General features: G+C 46.4%; 1 protein-coding gene across 1 annotated transcript in view; it reads left to right on the top strand.

Annotated features, from left to right (window-relative positions):
• erp44 (endoplasmic reticulum protein 44) overlaps positions 1-25985 on the top strand; it is a 212428-nt gene that overhangs the window by 136126 nt on the left and 50317 nt on the right. Inside the window, exon 4 of the mRNA XM_072508934.1 lies at positions 12339-12454. Within this exon, the coding sequence (XP_072365035.1) occupies positions 12339-12454 (116 nt within the window). The remainder of the gene's footprint in view (positions 1-12338; positions 12455-25985) is intronic.

Raw genomic sequence — 25985 nt, 5'->3', positions numbered from 1 at the left:
CCTTTTTCAGCTCAGCGAAACAGTCCCTTAAAGAAGTTAATCTGTTGCTCCATAGACCACTGAGTCCCTGGTCCTGACCCTCCACCATGCTGCGTTACCAGCTCCGACTGCTTCACTCTATCCGGGCTGAGTCTTTTCACATGGCCACTTCTAGTCCAATTAGCCATACATCGGAGAGGGAATCCTTCTTAATATTGTCCACTGCACCGATCTATCCCTAAAGTCCGAGAAAAGTCGGAAGAAAGGTCCGAAAGTCCGTACTCCTCCATGGTCGCCACCAGAAGTCCTCTACTCTTTTCCATTTTATGTACATGCAAGGTCTGACTTTAGAAATTGAGGGGAAAATGTTGAAATTTATTGATGTGCAATTGGATATCACTAAATGTGGTGACAATAGTGAAAAGGTACAGGGGGACTAGCAGGTGGGCAGATTATGGGTACAGTCCAGTGTAGAAAAATGTGGTGTTGGACAGTTTGGAAGCAAGAATAGGGAAAGAAAATAACATTTTAAGAATAACAATAAAGAAATAAATTGTATTTTTAGAGTGTCTTTTATTTCATTGGAACATTGCAAGTACTTTCATCCAATTAATTACTTTTGCAGAGTCGACACTTTATGATGGGAACGGTTTATGCACAGCAAGGTGCCACAAACAGCATTGAGATGAATGACATATTAATGTTTGTGTTGGTGGTATTGAGGGTCTAATGTTGAATAAACCAGGAAAATTTCTCGTTATTTGTATGTTCATCGAAGTGGGCGGTTTAATAGCCTAATTTAGAAGTTGGCAGCCTGATAGTGCAGCACTCTTTCAGTGTGGCACTGAAGATTCAACCTAGAATATGGGCTCAAATCCTATGTGCAGCTTGAACCTATATAAACTTCTAACAGAGTGCTGCCACTGAGCAGTCAAGATATCTGCAGATATACAGGTTTAAATTGGCAGCATCTGTGGAGAGAAACCTAGTTAACATTTCAGATCTAAATGATCCTACAGAACAAAGTAAGTTTTTTGTTTAATATCGGAGCCACAGTATACAAAAAGGAAATAGTTATAGAATCATAGAATTTACAGTGCAGAAGGAGGCCATTCGGCCCATCGAGTCTGCACTAGCCATTGGAAAGAGCACCCCACTTAAGCGCACACCTATCCCCATAACCCAACCTAACCGATTTGGGCACGAACGGCAATTTAGCATGGCCAATTCACCTAACCTGCACATCTTTGGACTGTGGGAGGAAACCAGAGCATCCGGAGAAAACCCACGCACACACGGAGGACGTGCAGACTTCGAACAGAATGACCCAAGCCGGAGTCAAACTTGGGACCCAGGAGCTCTGAAGCTAGCACAGTGCTAACCACTGTGCTACCGTGCCGCAGGCATAAAACTCTGGATCACATTTTGAATATAGTGGGAGGTTTTGGTACCCCAGCTTTGGAACAATGTCACAGTAAAATGTAACTTCCATAGGCTGGTGTTTTACAAGAGGTGAGAGGCAACAGTTATAAAAGAAATAGTAGTTCTCATACCTTTTGTCCACACACCGCTTAGGTGGGGCAAAATACCTCATGGACCACCGACCATGGGTGATCCTAATCTACCCACTTTTGTTCGCCAGAGCAAAAAGTCTACTCAAGTAATGGGAATAGTTGTGTTTCATCAAAAACAGTGCCAATGAAGTGGTGCCTGGCTCGTCGTCTTTATTTTCAGCACCAGAAGTGTTGAAGATCGATTTTGTAGTTGTATGTTGTCAATGTAACATAAGCTACATTGTGTTTGCTCACACTGTGTTGGCTTGTGCCACGCATTCCTGGACCCAATCTGGTTGTGTATTGTCCACGAAAGGTGAGAATGAGGACCTGGCTTGTACACTTGCATGGCCTCAACTGTGGCATTGTGCATCAGTGTGTTTTGGACAAATCCACAGACACTTGGAGGGCCCCAGATCACACTTTCCACATGTGATAGAAAGACCGGAGAAGTGGGAGTTTTTTCATGACAACTTAAATGGTTGTGGTGACCAGGGATGTGAATAGTGAAAATTTGTTTCATTGGACCATATGATGTAGGAGCAAAAGTAGGCCACTCGGCCCATCGAGTCTGCTCCACCATTCAATGAGATCATGGTTGATCTGATATAATCCTCAACTCCACTTTCCCTCCTTATCCCCATAACCCTTGATTCCCTTACTGATTAAATATTTATCAGTTTTCACCTTGAAGAAAGTTAATGTTCCAGCCTCTTCAGCTCTCTATTGTAAATAACTCCACAGATTCACAGCCCTCTGAGAGAAGAAATTGTTCTTGTTACGCCATCCTGGGCAAGTGGACGGTAAATTCCAGCCCCAGGTGCCCCGGAGTCACCACACAATTATTATAATCAATAAATGTTTTTAAATTCCCGAAGTCGACTTCCGGTGGCAGCCATGGAGGGTAGGTGCACATTTGATAGCTCTTGCCTGTAATGGACTTTTGGACCTTTTTCCCCTGTTTTTTTTCGATAAAGCAATGAAGAGTGAGACAGTAAGGAGAAATCCCCTCCGGTGTATGGAGAATTGGACCAGAAGTGGCCATGTGAGACGACTAAGTCCTATAAGGAGACGCAAGCAGAGCTGGTAACACGGGACAGCATGACGGAGGGGCAAGGGCCGCGGGGAGATGGCACAGTGGTCGACGGAGCAGCTGGTGAAGTTTTTTGAGGATTGCTTCGCCAAGCTGAAGAAGGACACGCTGGACCCGATTAAGGCTTCGATTGATCAAGTGGTTCAGAATCAGGAAACCCATGGGAGAGCGATCCAGGAGGTCGAACAAAAGTTGTCCGAGCACGAGGAGTATATAACCGTGCTGGAAAGCAAGGTGGGAATGATGAACGACCGCCAGAAAAGAATGCTGGAGGACCTGGAAAATAGGTCCAGGAGGCAGAATCTCAGAATTGTTGGCCTCCCTGAAGGCAGTGAGGGATCGGATGCGAGGGCCTATGTGACGGACATGTTGGAGAAGTTGGCCCCTGGAATTGGACAGAGCGCACAGAGCCCTCGCGAAGAAGCCCAGAGCGAATGAACCGCCGAGGGCCATGGTGGTACGTTTTCACCGTTTCATGGACAAGGAACACGTTTTTGCGATGGGCCAAGAAAGAACGGAGCAGCAAGTGGGAGAGCTGTGAGTTGCGCATTTATCAAGACTGGGAGCGGATTTGGCCAAGAGGCGAGCTGGGTTCAATCGGGCAAAAACAACCCTCTTTAAGAAGGGGGTGATATTTGGGATGCTGTACCCAGCCCGCCTGTGGGTCACACATGAGGAATGGGACTTCTACTTTGAAACGCCAGACGAAGTATGGACCTTTATTAAAGAAATGAAGCTGGAGGTGAATTAAAAAACATTTAAGCCTTGGAGAAGTACTGTGGCAGCGATTTGTGGTGCTGGATTGTAAAAATTTAAGTAGCTCTATGTGAAATAATGGGCTGCGTGGATGGTTAAAGGTTGATGTGTCTTGCAGGGACCTTGTTAGAGGGGGGGGGGGGGGCTTTGAATTTAGTTCTTCTTTTTGGGTGACTATTTTTCTAAAGTGATTGTTTCTTCACTGTTTTTTTTCCTGTTGTTTTTATTTACTGGGGAATGTGATGCTTTTAAAATGTTTATTCATGTGGGGGGTAGAGAGGAGAGTGCATTAAGGAGACAGACCGCTTGGTGCCGGGGTGGGAGCTATCGAATCAGCATGGGTCAGCTGACTCTCGGAAGCGCAGTGGGGGGTGGACAGGTGTTAAGCTGGAGCTTGACTTGGGGGATTGGGTTTTCAGTGTTGTTGCTAGGGGGGCAGTGTGGGGGGGGGGGGGGGGTGGGAGCTGCTTTGCTGACGGGAGGAACTGTTACTAGGGGACAAATGGGAGGTCGGGAACGGCGAGAGCCCGAGTGGGGACTCGAGGAAGCGGAGGGCGCGAGCTCGAGGCTGACCTAAAAAGGGTGATGGCTAGTCGGCGGGGGGCGGGTTTTGGAAGCCCCCCCCCATCCAGGCTGATCACATGGAACGTGAGAGGACTGAATGGGCCGGTCAAGAGGGCTTGCATGTTCGAGCATTTAAGGGAACTGAAGGCGGACATGGTAATGCTACAAGAGACACCCCTAAAGGTTACAGACCAGACGAGATTGAGGAAGGGGTGGGTTAGCCAAGTGTTCCACTCAGGACTGGACTCCAAGACCAGGGGGGTAGCGATCTTGATCAGCAAACGAGTGGCATTCGAGGCAGGGAGAATTGTGTCAGACATGGGGGGTAAATACATAATGGTGAATGGGAAGCTGGAAGGGGTGCGGGTGGTACTTGTGAACATATATGGAATTTATGAGGCGGGTGTTAGGAAAGATCCCAGACTTAGAGTCACATAACCTGATCATGGGAGGGGACTTCAACACAGTCATTGATCCGGAATTGGACCGGTCAAAATCCAGGACAGGGAGGAGGCCGGCTGCGGCAAAGGAATTGAAGGGTTTTATGGAACAGACTGGGGGGAGTAGACCCATGGAGGTTTACACGGCCGAGGATGAAGGAGTTTTGCTTTTTTTCACCTGTCCACAAGGTATACTCTCACATCGACTTTTTTGTTCTGAGCAGGGCGCTAATACCGAAGGTGGTGGATACTGAGTATTCGGCAATTGCAGTCTCGGATCATGCCCCGCACTGGGTGGATCTATGGGTTAGTGTGGAGAGGGGGCAACGCCCGCTGTGGAGACTGGATGTGGGGTTGCTAGCGGACGAGGCGGTCTGTGGGTGGGTTAACAAGTCCATCCAGAACTACCTGGAAACAAATGATGCGGGGGAGGTCTCTGCAGCAACGGTCTGGGAAGCTTGAAGGCAGCAGTCAGAGGGGAATTAATCTCGAAAGGGGCCCACAGAGAAAAGGTGGAAAGGGCTGAGAGAGATAGATTAGTGGAGGAGATACTCCAGGTGGACAGGAGATACTCTGAGGCCCTGGATCCTGGGCTGCTGAGGGAGCAGAGAAGGTTACAGGTGGAGTTTGGGCTGTTGACCACAGTTGAGGAAGGCAAGGGGGACGATCAGCAGGGCTGAATGGGGTGTTATATGAGTCGGAATCCCCAGCTGGGGTGGAGGGGATGAGTGAATTTCTGGGATTAGTTGAGGTTCCCGAGGGTGGAGGAGGACCTGGTGGAGGGGCTGGGAGCCCCAATTGAGATTGAGGAAATAATCAAGGGCTGGAGGGCATGCAGTCGGGCAAGGCCCCGGGGCCTGACGGCTACCCGGTGGAATTCTATAAGACGTTTTCAGAGATATTGTGCCCACTGCTGGTGAGGACATTTAACGAAGCAAGAGAGAAGGGAGTCCTCTTCTCTCTCCTCCCCCCCCCAAAACAATGTCGCAGGCCTCGATTTCATTGATCTTGAAATGGGAGAAGGATCCGGAGCAATGCGGGTCATACAGGCCGATTTCTCCACTGAATGTGGATGCCAAACTGCTGGCTAAGGTACTGGCCACCAGGATAGAGGACTATCCCGGGGGTGGTAGGGGAAGACCAGAGGGGATTTGTTAAGGGCAAGCAACTCAAGGCCAATGTTCGAAGGCTTCTAAATGTTATTATGATGTCCTCAGAAGGAGAGGAGGCTTATTTGTGATACATCCAGGGGACCAGAGTAGAGAGATAGAAGGCTTGCCTCTAAGGAAAGTGGAAAGAAACTTCCGATACCTGGGGATTCAGATCGCTAGGAGCTGGGGAACCTTGCACAGACTTAATCTGACACGGTTGGTAGAACAAATGGAGGAGGACTTCAAGAGGTGGGACATGCAGCCTCTATCGCTGGCGGGCAGGGTGCAAGCAATTAAGATGATGGTCCTCCCGAGGTTCTTATTTGTATTTCAATGTCTCCCTATACTAATCACTAAGACCTTTTTTAATAAAATAGACAGGAGCATCACGAGCTTCGTGTGGGCAGGGAAAGTTCCGAGAGTAAGGAGGGGGTTCCTTCAGCGTAGTAGGGACAGAGGAGGATTGGCACTACCGAACTTGGGCGATTACTATTGGGCCGCCAATGTGGCAATGATACGTAAATGGATGATGGAGGGTGAGGGAGCGGCGTGGGAAAGACTGGAGAGAAAGTCCTGTAAAGGGACGAGTTTAGAGGCGCTGGTGACGGCGCCGCTACCGATCTCACCTAAAAAGTTTACCACGAACCCGGTGGTGGCGGGAACATTGAATATCTGGGGACAGTGGAGGCGACAGAGAGGGGTGCGGGGAGCCCTGGTGGGGTCCCCAATCAGGAACAACCATAGGTTCGCCCCAGGAAGAATGGATGGAGGATTTCAGAGCTGGTTCCAGTTGGGAATTAGGAGGGTGGGAGATTTATTTATAGATGGGACTTTTGCGAGCTTGGGAGCATTGGAGGAAAAGTATAAGTTGCCCCGGGGAAATTTCTTGAGATATATGCAGGTGAGGGCATTTACTAGACAACAGGTGAGGGAATTTCCGTTGCTCCCGACACAGGGGATACAGGGCAGGGTGCTTTCAGGGGTGTGGGTCGGAGAGGGCAAGGTGTCAGAGATTTACCGAGAGATGAGGGAAGAGGGGGAGGAGTCGGTGGGCGAACTAAAAGGAAAGTGGGAAGAAGAACTAGGGGAGGAGATAGAGGAGGGTATGTGGGCTGATGCCCTAAGCAGGGTAAATTCCTCTTCCTCATGCGCCAGGCTTAGCCTGATTCAATTTAAGGTGCTACATAGAGCACACATAACGGGAGCAAGATTGAGCAGGTTCATTGGAGTGGAGGGCAAATGTGGGAGGTGTGGCGGGAGCCCGGCAAACCACGCACATATGTTTTGGGCATGCCCGGCACTGGAAGGGTATTGGAAGGGAGTGACGGGAGTGATTTCGCGGGTGGTGAAGGCCCGGGTCAAACCAGGCTGGGGGTTAGCTCTATTTGGAGTTGCGGAAGAGCCGGGAGTGCAGGAGGCGAAAGAGGCTGACGTTGTGGCCTTTGCGTCCCTAGTAGCCCGGCGCAGGATCCTACTCATGTGGAAGGAGGCGAAACCCCCCGGACTGGAGGCCTGGGTAAATGATATGGCGGGGTTCATTAAACTGGAGCAGATAAAGTTTGCCCTGAGAGGATCGGCTCAAGGGTTCACCAGGCGGTGGCAGCCATTTCTCGACTACCTAGGGGAACGTTAGAGGGAAGACAGATGACCAGCAGCAGCAACCCAGGTGGAGGGGGGGGGGGGAGGGGGGGGGGGTTTAGTTTAGGTCAAAGATAAAGGGGTTTTGTTACTTGTGTATTGTTTAAAATTTCTGTATTGTTATTGTTGCGTTTGCTTTGTAAGAGGGGAAAAATTGTTGTTTGGGAAAAAATTTTCAATAAAACATTTATAAAAAAAAAAAAAGAAGGAGAGGAGGCGGAGGTGGTGGTAGCGATGGATGCGGAGAAGGCTTTTGATCGGGTGGAGTGGAATTACCTGTGGGAGACGCTGGGAAGGTTTGGGTTTGGTGAGGGTTTTATTGACTGGGTGTGGTTGCTCTCGCAGGCACCAGTAGCGAGTGTGCGTACGAACTGGCTGAGGTCGGGGTATTTTGAACTATACTGAGGGACAAAACAAGGGTGCCCCCTCTCCCCGTTACTGTTTGCTCTGGCCATAGAGCCATTGGCCATGGTGTTAAGAGCATCTAGGAAGTGGAAAGGGCTGATTCGGGGAGGGTGGGGGGGGGGCGTGGTGGAGCACCGGGTCTAGTTCTATGCAGGTGACCTGCTCTTGTACATTTCGAACCCGTTGGAGGGGGAGGGGGAAGTAATGCGAATCTTGGGGGAATTTGGCAATTTTTCGGGGTATAAATTGAACAGAGGAAAAGCGAGATATTTGCGATCCAGGCAAGAGGGCAGGAGAAGAGACTGGGAGAGCTGCCACTTAGAATGGTAGGGAAGAGCTTTCGATATCTGGGAATCCAGGTGGCCCGGAAATGGGAGGTTCTACACAAGTTAAACCTATCCCGGTTGGTAGAACAAATGGAAGGGGACTTTGAGATGGGACATGCTCCTGCTATCACTGGCGGGGAGGATACAGACCGTGAAAATGACGGTCCTCCCCAGATTTCTGTTTGTCTTTCAGTGCCTCCCCATCCTCATCCCTAAGGCCTTTTTCAAGCGGGTGAATAAGATTATTTTGGGCTTTGTGTGGGCGAGTAAAACCCCGCGAGTGAAGAAAGTGTTGCTGGAGCGCAGTCGGGGGGAGGGTGGGTTGGCGCTGCTGAACGTCTGCAATTACTACTGGGCGGCTAATATAGCCATGATCAGGAAGTGGGTAGTGGGGGAGAAGTCTGCATGGGAGCGGATGGAGGCGGCGTCATGTAAAGGCACCAGTCTGGGAGCATTGGTAACGGCACCTCTGCCATTCTCGCCGGCCCGATACTCCACAAGTCAGGTGGGAGAGGCGGCTCTGAGGATGTGGGGGCAGTGGAGGAGATACAAGAGAGTGGAGGGAGCATGGATTTGGACCCCGATTTATAACAACCATAGGTTTGTACCGGGTAGGCTAGATGGCGGATTCCGGAGTTGGCAGAGGGCAGGAATTAGAAGGATGGGGATCTATTTATAGATGGGAGCTTTCCCAACTTGAAAGCTTTGGAGGATAAATTTAAATTGCCAGCAAGGAATGGTTTTAGGTATTTGCAGGTGCGCGACTTCCTGAGAAAACAGGTGCCGGCCTTTCCGCTGCTGCCGCCAAGGGGGATACAGGATAGAGTAGTTTCCAGTACCTGGATGGGAAAGGGGAAGGTTTCAGATATTTACCAGGAGCTCTCGGAGGCGGAGGAAACTCCGGTGGAGGAGCTTAAGGGCAAGTGGGAGGACGAGCTAGGAGGAGAGATAGGGTGGACAGTGTGAGCCTTCTCCCGCGGATGGAAATGGCTAGCACGAGGGGACATAGCCTTAAACTGAGGGGTAATAGATACAGGACAGAGGTCAGGGGTAGGTTCTTTACGCAAAGAGTAGTGAGGCCGTGGAATGCCCTACCTGCTACAGTAGTGAACTCTCCAACATTGAGGGCATTTAAAAGTTTATTGGATAAACATATGGATGATAATGGCATAGTGTAGGTTAGATGGCTTTTGTTTTGGTGCAACATTGTGGGCCGAAGGGCCTGTACTGCGCTGTATTGTTCTATGTTCTATAGAGGCGGGTCTATGGGCGGATGCCCTAAGCAGGGTTAATACCTCCTCATTGTGCGCCAGGCTTAGCCTGATACAATTTAAGTTAGTCCACCGGGCACACATGACAGTGGCTAGGATAAGCAAGTTTTTCGGGGTAGAGGATAGGTGTGCGAGGTGCGGTGGAAGCCCAGAAAATCATGTCCACATGTTTTGGGCATGCCCGAAGCTTAGAGGGTTTTGGCAGGGTTTTGCTAAGGCAATGTCCACGGTGCTAAAAACACTGATGGTGCCGAGTCCGGAGGTAGCGATCTTTGGAGTGTTGGAAGATCTGGGAGTTCAGGGGGCAGATGAGGCCGACGTCCTGGCCTTTGCCTCCCTGGTAGCCCAGAGACGGATCTGATTAATGTGGAGGGACTCGAAGCCCCCGAGTGTAGAGACCCGAGTTAGTGACATGGCTGGGTCTTGAGAAAATAAAGTTTGCCTTGAGAGTCAATGATCGGGTTCTCCCGGAGGTGGCAACCGTTCGTCGACTTTCTCGGGGAAAATTAAAAATGTCAGCAGATGCAGTATTCCGGGGGGGGACGACGGGCGGATTGTTGTTGTATGGTTGATGTGTGTGAAGATTGGGCTGGGGGGCGAAATGTTTATTTTACCATGTTGATGTCATTGTTTTTGTTACTGTTATAAAAATTTTCAAATACCTTAAAATATATTTTTTTAAAATTCCCGAAGTCTTTGGCCCTTGGCTGCTCAGTAATTACGGTCATCAGGTTTGTAAGTTGAAACCCAATTACTGTTTATTTATAACAAGAATAATAATATATGAAGAAAATGCAACTGGATAACAACAAGTGAACCTACTACCCTCTATAACTGTCCCACATACTACCCACACACACACACACACACACAAGACAAACAAACACAGAAGGGGGTGGGGAAAGTGGTGAAAATAATACGGTTTGAAGTCAAAAGATAAGAGTCTTTGCTTCCAGTAGTAATTCTTTAGCACACTTTCCTTGCAGCATGCTCACTGATTAAAGTCTCTGGTTTACAGATGGTAATGGTCTTCTTCACAGAGTCAGTCATTCAATAGAGCACTTGCAGGCAGCAGGCTTTCCGGAGAGATGCTTTATTTCTTAGCAAACTGGACCTTCTGCTCGAGGTTCGCATTCAGGCCTATATCTTTCTGTATAGACACTTTATTGCTCATCTAACCTGACTTTCAGCGAATGGTTTGACTCAAACCTCTGCAATCTCAAGAGATCTCATCTCTGTCTTAACTGGGTGACCCCTTACTCTGAGATTATGCCCTCTGGTCCTAGAGTCTCCTACAAGAGGAAACATCCTCTCGGCATCTACCCTGCCAAGCCCCCGAGAATTCTTATGTATATAATATATATATTTATATATGACCCTTATGATCTGCACTCCATCACTTACTGTGATGGAGTGCAGATCATAAGGGGAGATTATTATTACCACTTGTAAAAAGAACAGCTTGTAAAAAAAGGGAAATGTGAAATGGCATCAGGAGTGAGTAGTGGGATTGGTGAAGGGGGTTTGTGGAGAAAATCAGTAATGGTCACCACTTAATGGTCACCACTTAATGGTCACCACTTAATGGTCAGCCATCATAAAAAATATCCTAACTTCCCTCGTGTCTCCATGTAACTGTAATCTCTCATCTCTGGGAAAATATTAATATATTCCTATGATGTGCTGGGAATCCCTCTAGGAAATTCCCACCTAAGGGTTTACCCAGCAATTGCCCAGAAGAGCTAACTTCCTCTGGACAATTGCGCTTGGCTGGGAACCATCAGATAGAAGTGATTTGAATCGCCAATCTCGGATGGTTCTGCCAGTTTTACCCTGAGTTAGATGGGAAAAAACTTCTAACTCCAGAGTAACTGTATAGACACCCGGACCCAGCGTAAACATGACAACCCCCCCCCCCCCCCCCCAACCACCACCACCGCCCCATTCCCCAAACCTAAAAACTTACATGCTCCCTGTAAAATTTTCCCTTTAAACCTCTCCTTTATGGCAGCTAGCGCATAAAAAGGGAGTGCGGAGTGCGACTTACCCCTCTGCGCCTCAGTTACTCCACGTCGATCCTGCTGGGGCCATGCTTTGCTGCTCCTGTCTCATCCAGCCTGGGTGAGGAAGGTTGGGCGAGACCGGGGCTTGGGAATCCCAGCAAAGGTAAATCTGGCGAGAGTGGCAATCTGACGGCCAATGTAACTGTGTTGGTAATAAATGGGTTCAGCTTTTCAGTTTTATCTGGGAGCTACGTTTATGTTGCAACTGCAGACGAGAGGAACTTAGTGAAGAATAAATATCCTTATCGATTCCCACTTTCAAATCAAACTTGTAATTTTTGGGGGTTTCTGTAAGTTTCTGTTACATGATTGTTTAAATAGTGCCAATTATGTTATTGCCACTATCTTAGAGGTGAAGTTTGCAACTAATTACCATGTCTGAAATTAAGATCTCATGACACCTGGTCCAGTAACTCTATCCTCTTTATGATAGTCGTCAGTATTCAAACTAGTTCTTTAAAAAGAGACCCCAAAATGAGTAGTAACTTGAAATTTAAAACAGTTGCTGTTAAAGGGGCCATTTTCTTTCTATCATTGGCAGAGTGAATTTGCTTTGCAGATGCTGAAATTAATCAGATAAATTTTGCTTTTAGTAAAGACAAAGCTGAAGAAGTCTTGAGATTTTTAATGAGGTTTTGAGGCAAGGTAGGAGGAATTGTTCATATGAGCGGAAAACAAAATTGTGACTGGGGTCAAACATGAAACTTGTCCTAACTTTCTGGTGGAGAATCTAAGCAAGAAAAGAAACTAGATCATGTGGCATGATTCTCAATGGTACTTCCTCAGAGAATACTAAGTTTTTTAAATGTTGTATTGTAACTGAGTGATATGGTCATCAATTTGTAAAACACAAATATGGTTTCCATAAGTTTGTAATATTTGTATCAGAAATTAAGATTGGAATAGGCGAGGTGTAGATGAGGTGGTTATTAAAGGAGGAAGGGAAGTCCAACAGTTTAAGAAAATACAGTACGAAATAATGCAAGAAATGATTAAGGGAATCTGTTCATAGAATATCAAACAATTAAGAAAATTGCTGTGTTATAACTATATTTAGTTTAGACTTTGGAGAAGTTACTTCATTTTTTTTTTCAATTAGGTGTAGATTCAGTCAAATGCTCCACCCCATCTTTGAAGAGGCCTCCTCAGTTGTGAAAGACGAACTTCCAGACACAAAACATGTAGTCTTTGCCAGGGTTGATTGTGACCAACATGGTGAGTAACCAAATTCAAAATAACTTTGCACATACAATTAACAACAGAATGTGGAAAGTAGCACTAACTGAAGCGGAGTAGCACATTGGTACTGTCTTCCCAAACCATTGCCAGTGTCATCTGAATCTTTCCCATTTCTGTAGTCTAATATCATAGTTAACTGGAAATCTCTGTATTGAATTTATGAATGAATGAATAGCTGAGCTATATTACAATGAGTTTAATGTGAGTGCTTTAGATCAGAGTATAAAATATAATTCAAACATTGCTCAATGAAAATGGAATATATAATCAAATTCTTAAGTATATGCTTGGATGAACTTGACATTGATACCCAGTTTCTCTCCGTTTAACCATTTTTCGGGAGCCATAATTGTCAAAATATTGGTTTAAAAATAAAATCTGACCGTTAAATCCGCTTTTCTTTCTTCTAAAACAAAAACATTCCTACAATGTTTGAAATCGAAATCAAAACTTCACGACATTCTCTTGGACAGTCATTAAAAGTTTGTCAGTTTTTACAGGTTTTTTCTTTCTCCAGCTCTTTGTAAGCAAACACAACCACCTTCATTTCCATCTACCCTATTTCCATTTGTCCCTTCCCAAAGTGGGGATTTTTTTCATTTTCTGTCCCTGAAGGATGTTAATAAACCAGTAAGATTTTTGTGAAAGAATAACTTTCTTTTTCATATTTTTTTATTTTTCTGCGGCTGATTACACATCTGGCAGCTTCCATCGAGTGGCCAGTGGCCATCTGTCATATTCAAGTCCAAACCTTATCTTGGCAGACTATTCAACTATGACAACATTACAGACGCAGACCAAATGCTACCCCAACATGAAGTTCACAGCAAGAACTAGGGAGCTCTGGCAGAATTATTTCTTATTTTTCTTCACCTGCACACAATGGCAGCGATTTTCATGTTGTTATTCTTCTCTTTGTACTTCTAGACATAGTGGGGGGGGGGGGGAAGCTAACGACCCATCTTGTCAAGTGGGAATGGCCAGAAACACGGTTAAAATCAGTTCTTGTTCCTGATTGATTCTCACCCACCACCACCATAAATAAACCTTTTTCATATTGTCTGATGTGCCCATCATACTCAGATGAGAGCCTCCTATTAATACACAAAGATGTTTTGAATCCTTGAGCAATAATTAAGATACTTCATGGTGTTGACCACTATAACCCACAAGAGTGTCTCATGTGGGGGACTTCAATATGCAGGTGGACTGGGTAAATAATGCTGCCAGTGGACCCAAGGAAAGGGAATTCATTGAATGTTTACAGGAGGGCTTTTTGGAACAGCTTGTGATGGAGCCCACGAGGGAACAGGCCATTCTGGACTTAGTGTTATGTAATGAGCCAGACTTGATTAAAGATCTTAAAGTAAGGGAGCACTTAGGAGGCAGTGATCATAATATGGTAGAATTCAATCTCCGATTTGAAAGAAAGAAGATAGAATCAGATGTAAAGGTGTTACAGTTAAATAAAGGTAACTACAGGGGCATGAGGGAGGAGCTGACAAAAATCGACTGGGAGCAGAGCCTAGTGGGAAAGACAGTAGAACAGCAATGGCAGGAGTTTCTGGGAGTAATTGAGGACACAGTACAGAGGTTCATCCCAAAGAAAATAAAGGTTATCAGAGGGGGGATTAGGCAGCCATGGCTGACAAAGGAAGTTAGGGAATGCATCAAAGCAAAAGAGAAAGCCTATAATGTGGCAAAGAGTAGTGGGAAGTCAGAAGATTGGGAAGGCTACAAAAACAGAGGATAACAAAGAGAGAAATAAGGAAAGAGAGGATCAATTATGAAGGTAGGCTAGCCAGTAACATTAGGAATGATAGTAAAAGTTTCTTTAAATACATTAAAAACAAACGGGAGGCAAAAGTTGACATTGGGCCGCTCCAAAATGACGCTGGTAATCTAGTGATGGGAGACAAGGAAATAGCTGAGGAACTAAATAAGTACTTTGCATCAGTCTTCACAGTAGAAGACATGAGTAATATCCCAACAATTCAGGAGAGTCAGGGGGCAGAGTTGAATATGGTAGCCATCACAAAGGAGAAAGTGCTAGAGAAACTAAGAGGTCTAAAAATTGATAAATCTCCGGGCCCAGATGGGCTACATCCTAGAGTTCTAAAGGAGATAGCTGAAGAAATAGTGGAGGCGTTAGTTATGATCTTTCAAAAGTCACTGGAGTCAGGGAAAGTCCCAGAGGATTGGAAATCGCTGTTGTAACCCCCCCTGTTCAAGAAGGGAACAAGGAAAATGATGGAAAATTATAGGCCAATTAGCCTAACCTCAGTTGTTGGCAAGATTCTAGAATCCATTGTTAAGGATGAGATTTCAAAATTCTTGGAAGTGCAGGGTCGGATTAGGACAAGTCAGCATGGATTTAGTAAGGGGAGGTCGTGCCTGACAAACCTGTTAGAGTTCTTTGAAGAGATAACAAATAGGTTAGACCAAGGAGAGCCAATGGATGTCATCTATCTTGACTTCCAAAAGGCCTTTGATAAGGTGCCTCACGGGAGACTGCTGAGTAAAATAAGGTGCCCATGGAATTCGAGGCAAGGTACTAACATGGATTGACGATTGGCTGTCAGGCAGAAGGCAGAGAGTTGGGATAAAAGGTTCTTTTTCGGAATGGCAACCGGTGACGAGTGGTGTCCCGCAGGGTTCACTGTTGGGGGCCACAGCTGTTCTCTTTATATATATATTAATGATCTAGATGACGGGACTGGGGGCATTCTGGCTAAGTTTGCCGATGATACAAAGATAGGTGGAGGGGCAGGTAGTATGGAGGAGGTGGGGAGGCTGCAGAAAGATTTAGACAGTTTAGGAGAGTGGTCCAAGAAATGGCTGATGCAATTCAATGTGGGCAAGTGCGAGGTCTTGCACTTTGGAAAAAAGAATAGAGGCATGGACTATTTTCTAAACGGTGACAAAATTCATAATGCTGAAGTGCAAAGGGACTTGGGAGTCCTAGTCCAGGATTCTCTAAAGGTAAACTTGCAGGTTGAGTTCGTAATTAAGAAACCATAGGCAATGCTGTCATTCATCTCAAGAGGCTTGGAATATAAAAGCAGGGATGTACTTCTGAAGCTTTATAAAGCATTAGTTAGGCCCCATTTAGAATACTGTGAGCAATTTTGGGCCCCACACCTCAGGAAGGACACACTGGCACTGGAGCGGGTCCAGCGGAGATTCACACGGTTGATCCCAGGAATGGTAGGCCTAACATACGATGAACGCCTGAGGATCCTGGGATTATATTCATTGGAGTTTAGGAGGTTGAGGGGAGATCTAATAGAAACTTACAAGATAATGAATGGCTTAGATAGATAGGGTGGACGTAGGGAAGTTGTTTCCATTGGCAGGGGAGACTAGGACCTGGGGGCACAGCCTTAGAATAAAAGGGAGTCACTTTAGAACAGAGATGAGGAGAAATTTCTTCAGCCAGAGAGTGGTGGGTCTGTGGAATTCATTGCCACAGAGGGCGGTGGAGGCCGGGACGTTGAGTGTCTTTAAGACAGAAGTTGATAAATTCTTGATTTCTCGAGGAATTAAGGGCTATGGAGAGAGAGTGGGTAAATGGAGTTGAAATCAGCCATGATTGAATGGTGGAGTGGACTCGATGGGCCGAATGGCCTTACTTCCGCTCCTATGACTTATGGTCTTATGGTGATAGTGGTTTTCTGTATGCTGTATAATATCTCCACAGCAGAGGCAGTGATAACCCTTCCTGAAGGGACTGGGACACTGTTTCCTTCTTTCTGTTTGCCTGCTGAGGCCCTCTGCATTCCTGAACTACCTTATTCCAAAAAAGGTCTGGATAAAATTGAATTCACTGACAATGTTACTGTGGATGAATGTATAGAAAGTCCATCTTGGTGACATTTAATTGCAAAAATTAATTCTTCACAGACATCTCCCTAATGTGAGCCTCATGTGCTTGTCTTAGTTATGAATGACATTACCTGTGACAGTAGTGTACTATCCCTTCTCAGCCTCTCTGCAGCCTATGATACGGTTGACTAAACCTTCCTCCTCCAACTACTCTCCTCGATTGTCCAGCTGAGTAGACTGGTTTGTCTGGTTCCACTCTTCCTATTCCAATGTTTGCGAGAGAACTTCCAGTAATGGCTTCTCTTTACACTTGCACAATGTTACTTCGGAAATCCCAAAAGGATCTATCCATGGCCGCCTTCTATTTCTCATCTCCATGCTGAACCTCTATGATGTCATCAGTCAGCCTGCAGATATATGCTGATGACACTCAGCTCAGTCTCACCACCACCAACACTTGCCATCTTTAAACTGTGCTTTTTCTGCCATCGATATCATTAGTGGTATCCCCCAGTGTTTGTTCCTCCTGTGCTGATTCACTTCCTCTGTAATTTGCCAGGTTATCTTGCAAGTAGTGCACAAGACACTTAATATGTACCTTGCTTGAGTTTTCAAGATGTATGAGCGAGCATATCATAGTGGGCATGATGAGTGAAATAATCCACAGGTGTAGCTAAGAGGAAGAAGTGGTCCTGAAGCCAGTGACAGGTTTTAAAAGTCTAAATATTAACAGAATTGGCTCCTTGCTGACTTGAGGAGAGCTCTGGGAAAGAAGTGATTATTCTGGGATTAAAGTAGGGTCCTAAAGTAGCATCTTGGTAGCAAAAGTGGGAAGGCAGATTATTATCTGAATGGCCATAAATTAGGGGAGGGGAATGTGCAATGAGACCTGGGTGCCCTCGTACATCAGTCGCTGTAGGTACGCATGCAGGTACAGCAGGCGGTAAAGAAAGCAAATGGTGTGTTGTCCTTCATAGCAAGAGGATTCGAATGCAGGAGCAGAGATGTCTTGCTACAATTATACACAGCCTTGGTGAGGCCACACCTGGAATATTGTGTGCAGTTATGGTTGGCGTATCTGAGGAAGGATGTTCTTACCATAGAGGGGAGTGCAGTGAAGGTTTACCAGACTGATTCTTGGGATGGCAGGACTGATGTACGAGGAGAGATTGAGTCAGTTCGGATTGTATTCGCTGGAGTTCAGAAGAATGAGGAGCATCTTATCAAAACCTATAATATTCTAACAGAACTAGACAGGATAGATGGAAGGGTATTCCCGATGGTGGGGATGTCCAAAACCAGGGGTCACTCTCTCGAATCGCCTGACATGTCATTTTAATGAAGCTGCTAATACTCCAATTCTTCATGTAATTGCTTATATGCCACATGATATTTTGGCATTCTGAGGGTAGTTGTTGGTGAGATTGATCAAAATATTCCTTTGCTTTGAAATGGAGTTCCAGAAAAAGAGACAAAATAAACATTGTAGAAAGGGCTTTGCCAAGTGCTTTACAGACAATTAAGTGTTTGAAGTAATAAGTGTTTAAGTATTGCTGTTATCATATAGGCAATGTGGCAGCTAAGTTGCACACAGCAACGTTCCACAAACAATAATGAGAAAGACCGGATAACCTGTTTTTAGTAATGTTGGTTGAGGAATAAATACTAGTCAGGACACTGAAGGGAACTGCTCTACTCTCCAGAGAGCAGTGGAGGCTCAGATATTTTATTCAAGGCAGCATTCGAGAAATTTAAGACCAAGAGTTATGGGCGACAGACGGAAAGCAGAATTGAGACCACAACCAGATCAGCTTTGATCTTGGAGAATGGTAGAGCAGGCTCAAAGCACTAAATGGCCTACCTCTGATCCTATGTCCTATGTTTTTCATCAAATAGTGCCATGGAATCTTTTACATGCACATGAAAGGACAGGCATTAAATGCCTCATTTGAAAGACTGCAATTCTGACAGTGCTGCACTGGAGATGTCAGTCTATATTACATGGTCAATTCTCTAACAATCAACTGAAAGTGAATAAGTGTTCATCACTGTAGCAGGAAGCTGACCAAGTAGTTGCAACTTTGGTGTGAGTCATTATATCTCTAAAAGTAGACAGATTTTGGTATCGTGGCGTGTTGAGGTAAGAGCACTCTCTTGGGAATTTGGTGCAGAGGGGAAAGGAGGTGCTGTTTTTTATATACTTCTTTCAGGCTCCAGAAGCTGGCAAATGTTAAAGGCTTTAATTCGGTGATTGGTGAGTTTCAAGATTTTAGCTCTCGGAAACCCAGTCGTTTAAACCAGGGCACTGGGCAGATGCAAGTATTGCATTACATTTATAGTTTAACTCGATAAACTACTTGGTTTAACTACAGACAACAATTGAGTGATATTTCTAAACTTGAAACCTAATTAATTAAGTAAAACACAATAAATAGCCAGTCAGGTGATATGTTGGAGCTGAAGTAGGTGGGTACTGGTGAACACCAGTATGATTCATGACAACCCCATTTGCAGTAAGTGTCAAGGACCTTCGGCTCTAAATTCATAAGCTGGAGTCCAAACTTCAGCCACTACAATGGATCGGGGGGGCATTGTGACTTGGGAGGCAGTCACATCCTTTGCAGCACGGTAGCATAGTGGTTACTATGGCTTCACAGCATCAGGGTCCCAGGTTCGATTCCCGGCATGGGTCACTGTCTGTATGCTCTCCCTGTGTCTGCGTGGGTTTCCTCTGGGTGCTCCGGTTTCCTCCCACAAGTCCCGAAAGACGTGCTGTTCGGTGAATTGGACATTCTGAATTCTCCCTCTGTGAACCCGAACAGGCGCCGGAATGTGGCGACTCGGGGCTTTTCACAGTAAATTCATTGCAGTGTTAATGAAAGCCTACTGGTGACAATAAAGATTATTATTATTAGAATCTATATGTGGGGCAGATGTGGGAATCCAGAAGGTAGCAATGGAGAAACCCTTGCATTTGTCCAACAGTATTTTCTATTTTTTTTATATAAAATTTTTTCCAATTAAGGGGCAATTTAACGTGGCCAATCCACCTACTCTGCACATTTTTTGGGTTGTGGGGGCGAAACCCACGCAGACACGCGGAGAATGTGCAAACTCCACACGGACAGTGACCCAGAGCCGGGATCGAACCTGGGACCTCAGCGTTGTGAGACAGCTGTGCTAACCACTAGGCCACCGTGCTGCCCTTGTCCAACAGTGAGGTTCTTGCAACTTGTGTGGACGGAAACAAGGACTGCAGGAAGATTCCATGGTATGGTGAGCCATTCAAGTGGGGGGAGCAAAAAGTAATGTAGTTGTAGTTGAGGCAGTGTTGTTAGGCCGATAAATACTGCTTTCTGATGCTGAGAGCATGAATCCTGAAGGTTGTGTTACCTGGTGCCAGGGGTACAGGCATCTTCTTAAGGCTGAAGAAGAACTTGGAATGGGAGGGGCTGAATCCAATTATTGTGGTCCACGTGAATAGGTCTCTTAGTGGAGGTGGTGGTGTAGTGATATTGTCACTGGGCTAGTAGTCCAGAGACCTAAGGTAATGCCCTGGGTCCCCGAGTTTGAATCCCACCACGGTAGATGGTGCAATTTAAATTAAATAAGTATCTGGAATTAAAAGATCAATGGTGACCATTGTCGATTGTTGCAAAAACCCATCTGGTTCCCTGATGTCCTTTAGGGGAAGGAAATCTGCCTACAGGTGGCTCCACAGCAATAAATGCTGGCCCAGCCAGTCGCCCACATCCCTTGAACGAATAAAGAAAAAGAGTCCCCAGAGGGATTATGAGCAGCTTGGGGCTAAAGTGAAAATCAGCCATGAGTATTCTAGAGAGTCACAAACATATGGTAGATAAGGTGAGTAGGGAAACATAGTAAAAGGACAGAATTACAGGCTCCTCATCTGAATTCCTGCTGCATTTATAAAATGATGGATAAATTGATAGCACAAACAGAAATTGAGTATGATATGATAGTCCTTTCAGAGAATTGGTTGCAAAGTGACCATGTTTGGGGTCTGAATACCCGAGGGTATTTGACATTCTGGAAGGACAGAAAAAAAGGACACGAAGGTGGAATGGTTCTGCCATTAAAAGAATGGTAAGTTTAAACTCAGACGTCACCTGGAGTAATGTGTTCAGTTTTGGCCTAAGTGCTACCACTAATGTGTCAATTATTATATGCTGGTGAAATTTGATCTCTTGAAACAAATTAGTTTAAACAGTTGAGGACAGAAGAATTTGTGGCTTTGTTTGACTCCCAACCTCAATGATGTGCTTTATTTGCCTCCCTTGCTTAGCTGATCAATGCTTTGTAAAATAATATTCGACCTGAACATAATGTAGTTTTGTGCATTGCTCTGGCTAACCTGTAAAATATTTTCAAATTGTTGTTTGGTTTGCTTGTCAAGTGACCCACTTGTGTTGTGTAACTATAGCAGAATTCGTCAGATGGAATCTTATCAAAAGGGTCAGAGTCCCAGCAGTTGTCAGAAATTCAGTTTGGCAATAAATATGGCTAGCCGGCACGACCTCCCTCTTGATTTTACTGGCAGCAATTCATAAATAACCTGTCCTGTTCAGAATGGCCAGCCATCCCCTAAAGCTGCTGGCCCCTGCTTTCCTCACCAGTGCCACCTGGAATTATGGGGCGGGATTCTCCCATTCGGCGGCCAAGTGTCCAGGCTGTCTGAAACGGGCCGCTGGGAGTACCGATTCTGGCCCCTACAGGGGGCCAGCACGGTGCTGGAGCGGTTCACGCCGCTCCATCCTCCCTGGCGCGAACTGTGCGCCGCGGGATCCGCGCATGCGCAGTGGCGCCGGTGTCAACGAGGACATGCGCAGTGGCGCCGGAGCCAACCCTCGCATGCACGGTGGCCTCCCTCAACGCGCCGACACGACACAACCGGCGCGTAAGAAAATAGGCCGGGGGGGCAAGAGGCCAATCTGCCAATCGGTGGGCCCCGATTGCGGGCCAGGCCCCATCGGAGGCCCCCCCCCCCCCCCCCCAGGGTCGGAGCCCCCCCCCCACAGGCCGCCCACCGTCCCTGCACGCAGAGTTCCCACCGGCTGTGGACGGCGCCGATGGGCCTCTGCCTTTTTAGAGCGGCCGCTCGGCCCATCCGGGCTGGAGAATCGGCGGTCCAGCCGCGTAGAGCGGCCCGCACCTGGCGCCAATGGCGTCTCGCATGCCAGCGTCGGGGCGGCGTTGGGCGGATTCTCCGGCCTCGCGCGGGGCTGGGAGAATCCCGCCCATGGTCTTTTTGAGGAGGGGAAGGCTCTCTTAACCAGTAGACTGAAAAAATGTTTAGAAATTGTAATTATCCGGATGGAATGGAAACTTCTCAGAGCTAACTGCTGGAGTCATGGGGCAAAGTTCTCTGCCTGCAACCGCTTCACTAAATGCAAATTAATTTCTCAAACTCCCTCCCTTCTGGATTGCTGCCGGGAGGCCTCCTGCAATTAGCTGCGTTTTGCCAGCCGGCAAGGGGCTGATCCACCACTGTCAAAATGTCAACGGCTTGGCAAAATATTGCCATTAATGGTGGCATGGTAACATAGTTGCTCGCACTGTTGCTGCACAGTGCCAGGGTCCCATGTTCGATTCCTGCTTGGGTCACCGTCTGTGTGGAGTCTGCACGTTCTCCCTGTATCTGCGTGGGTTTCCTCCGGGTGCTCTGGTTTCCTCCCACAGGTCCCGAACGACGTGCTTGTTCGGTGAATTTGACATTCTGAATTCTCCCTCTGTGTACCCGAACAGGCCCCGCAGTGTGGCGATTAGAGGATTTATACAGTAATTTCATTGCAGTGTTAATGTAAGCCTACTTGTGACAATAATAAAGATTATTATTGTAAAGGGCCATTTGAATATTTACATTTCCTTCCCATCTCCTGGTGGCGGTAAACCTGTCCAAAGTCAGCCCCACCATTGTTAAAGTTTGCCCGGCGGACATGGTCAGGGAGCCGATCTGCAATAGCTTGGACAGCTCAGTGGGTAGCACTGGTGCCTCACAGTGCCAAGCCCCTGGGTTTGATTCTGACCTTGGATGACTGTCTGTGTGGAATTTTCATGTTTTCCCTGTGTCTGCGTGGGTTTTCTCCGGGTGCTCCAGTTTCCTCCCAAAGATGTACAGGTTAGTGGATTGGCCGTGCTAAAGTTCCCCTTCGTGTTCAAAAGGTTAGGCGGGGTTACTGCGTTATGGGGATAGGGTGGGGCAATGGGCCTAGGTAGGGTGCTCTTTCGGAGGGGCAGTGCAAACTCGATGGGCCGAATGGCCTCCTTCTGGACTGTAGAATTCTATGACACCAACTTCGACACCCTCCTTGGTGATCCTGCCTCATGAAGGCCAGTAAAATCCTGCCTCATGAGGGCCAGCAAAATCCTGCATTCACGCATTTCTGGAGTCAGATTTACCAGAGGGTGGTGAAACTGTGGAACTCATTGCCGCAAAAGACTGTGGGGGCCAAATCACTGAGTGCCAACGCACGTGGAGAAGGTAGCCAAGAAGCCATACGGCATGCTTGCCTTCATTGGCTAGGGCATTGAGTATAAAAATTGGCTAGTCTTGTTGCAGCTGTATCGAAGCTTAGTTAGGCCTATTTGGAATATTGTTTTTAATTCTGGTCGCCACACTACCAGAGGACATGAAGGATTTGGAGAGGGTACAGAAGCAGTTTATTAGGAAGTTGCCTGGTATGGAAGGCATTCGCTGTGAGGAGAGGATGGCTAAACTCAGTCTGTTCTCATTGGAACAACGGAGGTTGAGGGGTGACGTGATAGACGTCTACAAAATTATGAGGGGGCATGGATAGTCGGAAGCTTTTTCCCAAGGTGGAAGAGTCAATTACTGGGGGACATAGGTTTAAGGTGCGAGGGGCAAAGTTTAGAGGAGATATTATAGAATAGAATCATTGTTTCACATGAGTCCAGAGGTCAGAATCAAAGACCCAATGATATCATAGAATTTACAGTGCAGAAGGAGACCATTCAGCCCATCAAGGTTGCACCGGCCCTTCCAAAGAGCACTACTCAAGCCCACATATGTATCCTATCCCCGTAACCTAGTAACCTCCACTTAACCTTTTTTGAACACTATGGGCAATTTAGCTTGGCCAATCCACCTAACCCGCACATCTTGGGACTGTGGGAGGAAACCGGAGCACCCGGAGGAAACCCACGCACACAAGGGGAGAACGTGCAGACTCCACACAGACAGTGACCCAATCGGGAATCGACCCTGGGATCCTGGTGCTCTGAAGCAACTGTGCTAACCACTATGCTACCGTGCTGCCCCTAAGATATGCGAGGGAAGTTTTTTTATATGGCAGGTAGTGGGTACTTGGAACCTTCTGCCGGAGGAAGTGGTGGAAGCAGGTGCAATAGTGACTTTGAGGGGCGCCTTGACAAATACATGAATAGGATGGGAATAAAGAACAAACAAAGAACAAAGAAATGTACAGCACAGGAACAGGCCCTTCGGCCCTCCAAGCCCGTGCCGACCATACTGCCCGACTAAACTACAATCTTCTACACTTCCTGGGTCCGTATCCTTCTATTCCCATCCTATTCATATATTTGTCAAGATGCCCCTTAAATGTCCCTATCGTCCCTGCCTCCACTACCTCCTCCGGTAGTGAGTTCCAGGCACCCACTACCCTCTGCGTAAAAAACTTGCCTCGTACATCTACTCTAAACTTTGCCCCTCTCACCTTAAACCTATGCCCCCTAGTAATTGACCCCTCTACCCTGGGGAAAAGCCTCTGACTATCCACTCTGTCTATGCCCCTCATAATTTTGTATACCTCTATCAGGTCGCCCCTCAACCTCCTTCGTTCCAGTGAGAACAAACCGAGTTTATTCAATCGCTCCTCATAGCTTATGCCCTCCATACCAGGCAACATTCTGGTAAATCTCTTCTGCACCCTCTCTAAAGCCTCCACATCCTTCTGGTAGTGTGGCGACCAGAATTGAACACTATACTCCAAGTGTGGCCTAACTAAGGTTCTATACAGCTGCAACATGACTTGCCAATTCTTATACTCAATGCCCCGGCCAATGAAGGCAAGCATGCCGTATGCCTTCTTGACTACCTTCTCCACCTGTGTAGCCCCTTTCAATGACCTGTGGACCTGTACTCCTAGATCTCTTTGACTTTCAATACTCTTGAGGGTTCTACCATTCACTGTATATTCCCTACCTGCATTAGCCCTTCCAAAATGCATTACCTCACATTTGTCCAGGTTAAACTCCATCTGCCATCTCTCCGCCCAAGTCTCCAGACAATCTAAATCCTGCTGTATCCTCAGACAGTCCTCATCGCTATCCGCAATTCCACCAACCTTTGTGTCGTCTGCAAACTTAGATGGATACGGACCCCGGAAGTGTAGAAGATTTTAGTTTAGACGGGCAGCATGGTCGGCACAGGCTTGGAGGGCCGAAGGGCCTGTTCCTGTGCTGTACTTTTCTTTGTTCTTTGATTCTGTCGGAATGTTGTCTAAAAACCCAATAGCACAAAACCCATGGTTTATCTAATTGACAATTAATGGAAAGTCTGATCACCCAAAACCTAATCGTGAATGGCCTAGTGCCTTTCACTGTCATTTTTGTCATTACAATTGAGACATTTTGTTACTCTAAATATTTGGCTGTCAGGAGATTTCTCTCCCTCCATGAAGTGAAACCCTATTATTGATTACCTGATTGGCTGGATTTTGTTGGATTGTACTAAAATCTATCCTCCTGTACTCAAAAAGAAAAGTGAGCTGACTTTCTATTTAGACCTGGCTGTTGATTCGATACACTGAACATTGTTGCATGGTTCTAACTTGTCATATTCTCACTGCCCTCCCGGAAGGACTGTTTGCAGTGAGTAGTGAAAGTGAATCTGCATTTGGTGCTTTTATTTTGTATAGTGAATATGCCCTCTGATCACTTGTACCTTCTGACCATATTTTAAAATTGAAAACAAATTCTGTCTGAGTCTACCTGTCTCTCTTTCACAAGGCTTAAATGGCATTTTGGTTACTGTCTCTTCTAAATGAGACTTTGTACATGGGATCTAACTCTGCTGCAACCCAATCTTGTGGTAGCTGTGAAGCAAAAGATATTAACTTTCTCTTTGAGTGTATCTGAACATTAAATCTGAAGCATTCTGGCTATGCATATTGATTTATTTAATTCCTTGGTAACCATGATGTAATTTTTGTCAATCCTAGTACTTTTCATAATCGTCCACAAATTTCGGCATTGAGTTCATCTCTTAGAGCTTTGCGACATCTTTTGCACACATTCACTGACATATTACATAGCTGCCACTTGAAATCAACTTTGCTTCTCAAGACCACAGGCATGGTGAAAGAGATATCCTGATGTATGGTCAGGTTACTGTGGTGATATGCATCACTGTAAATACACAAGGGGTTAATGTGAACACACTACACCTTGCTAGGCACCAGAGACATGACACATAGACATTCAACCAATAGATCAGTAAGTTAGGACACGACCAATGGGCAGTCATGACACACACAGAGGTGACACTACACAGGGGAGCATTACACCAACCCATATATAAGGACACAGCACACATGATCTTTCGCTTTCCAGTGGAGACACTTAGTGAGTACAGACATGGTTGATTGAAACACATCACACCCACCACGTGGATTGCAGCAGA

This window comes from Scyliorhinus torazame, chromosome 6 (genome assembly GCF_047496885.1).
Source record: "Scyliorhinus torazame isolate Kashiwa2021f chromosome 6, sScyTor2.1, whole genome shotgun sequence".
In the NCBI taxonomy this organism is placed as follows: Eukaryota; Metazoa; Chordata; class Chondrichthyes; order Carcharhiniformes; family Scyliorhinidae; genus Scyliorhinus; species Scyliorhinus torazame.
Note: the sequence above shows the minus strand (reverse complement) of the source record. Positions and strands in the feature narration are given on the sequence as shown.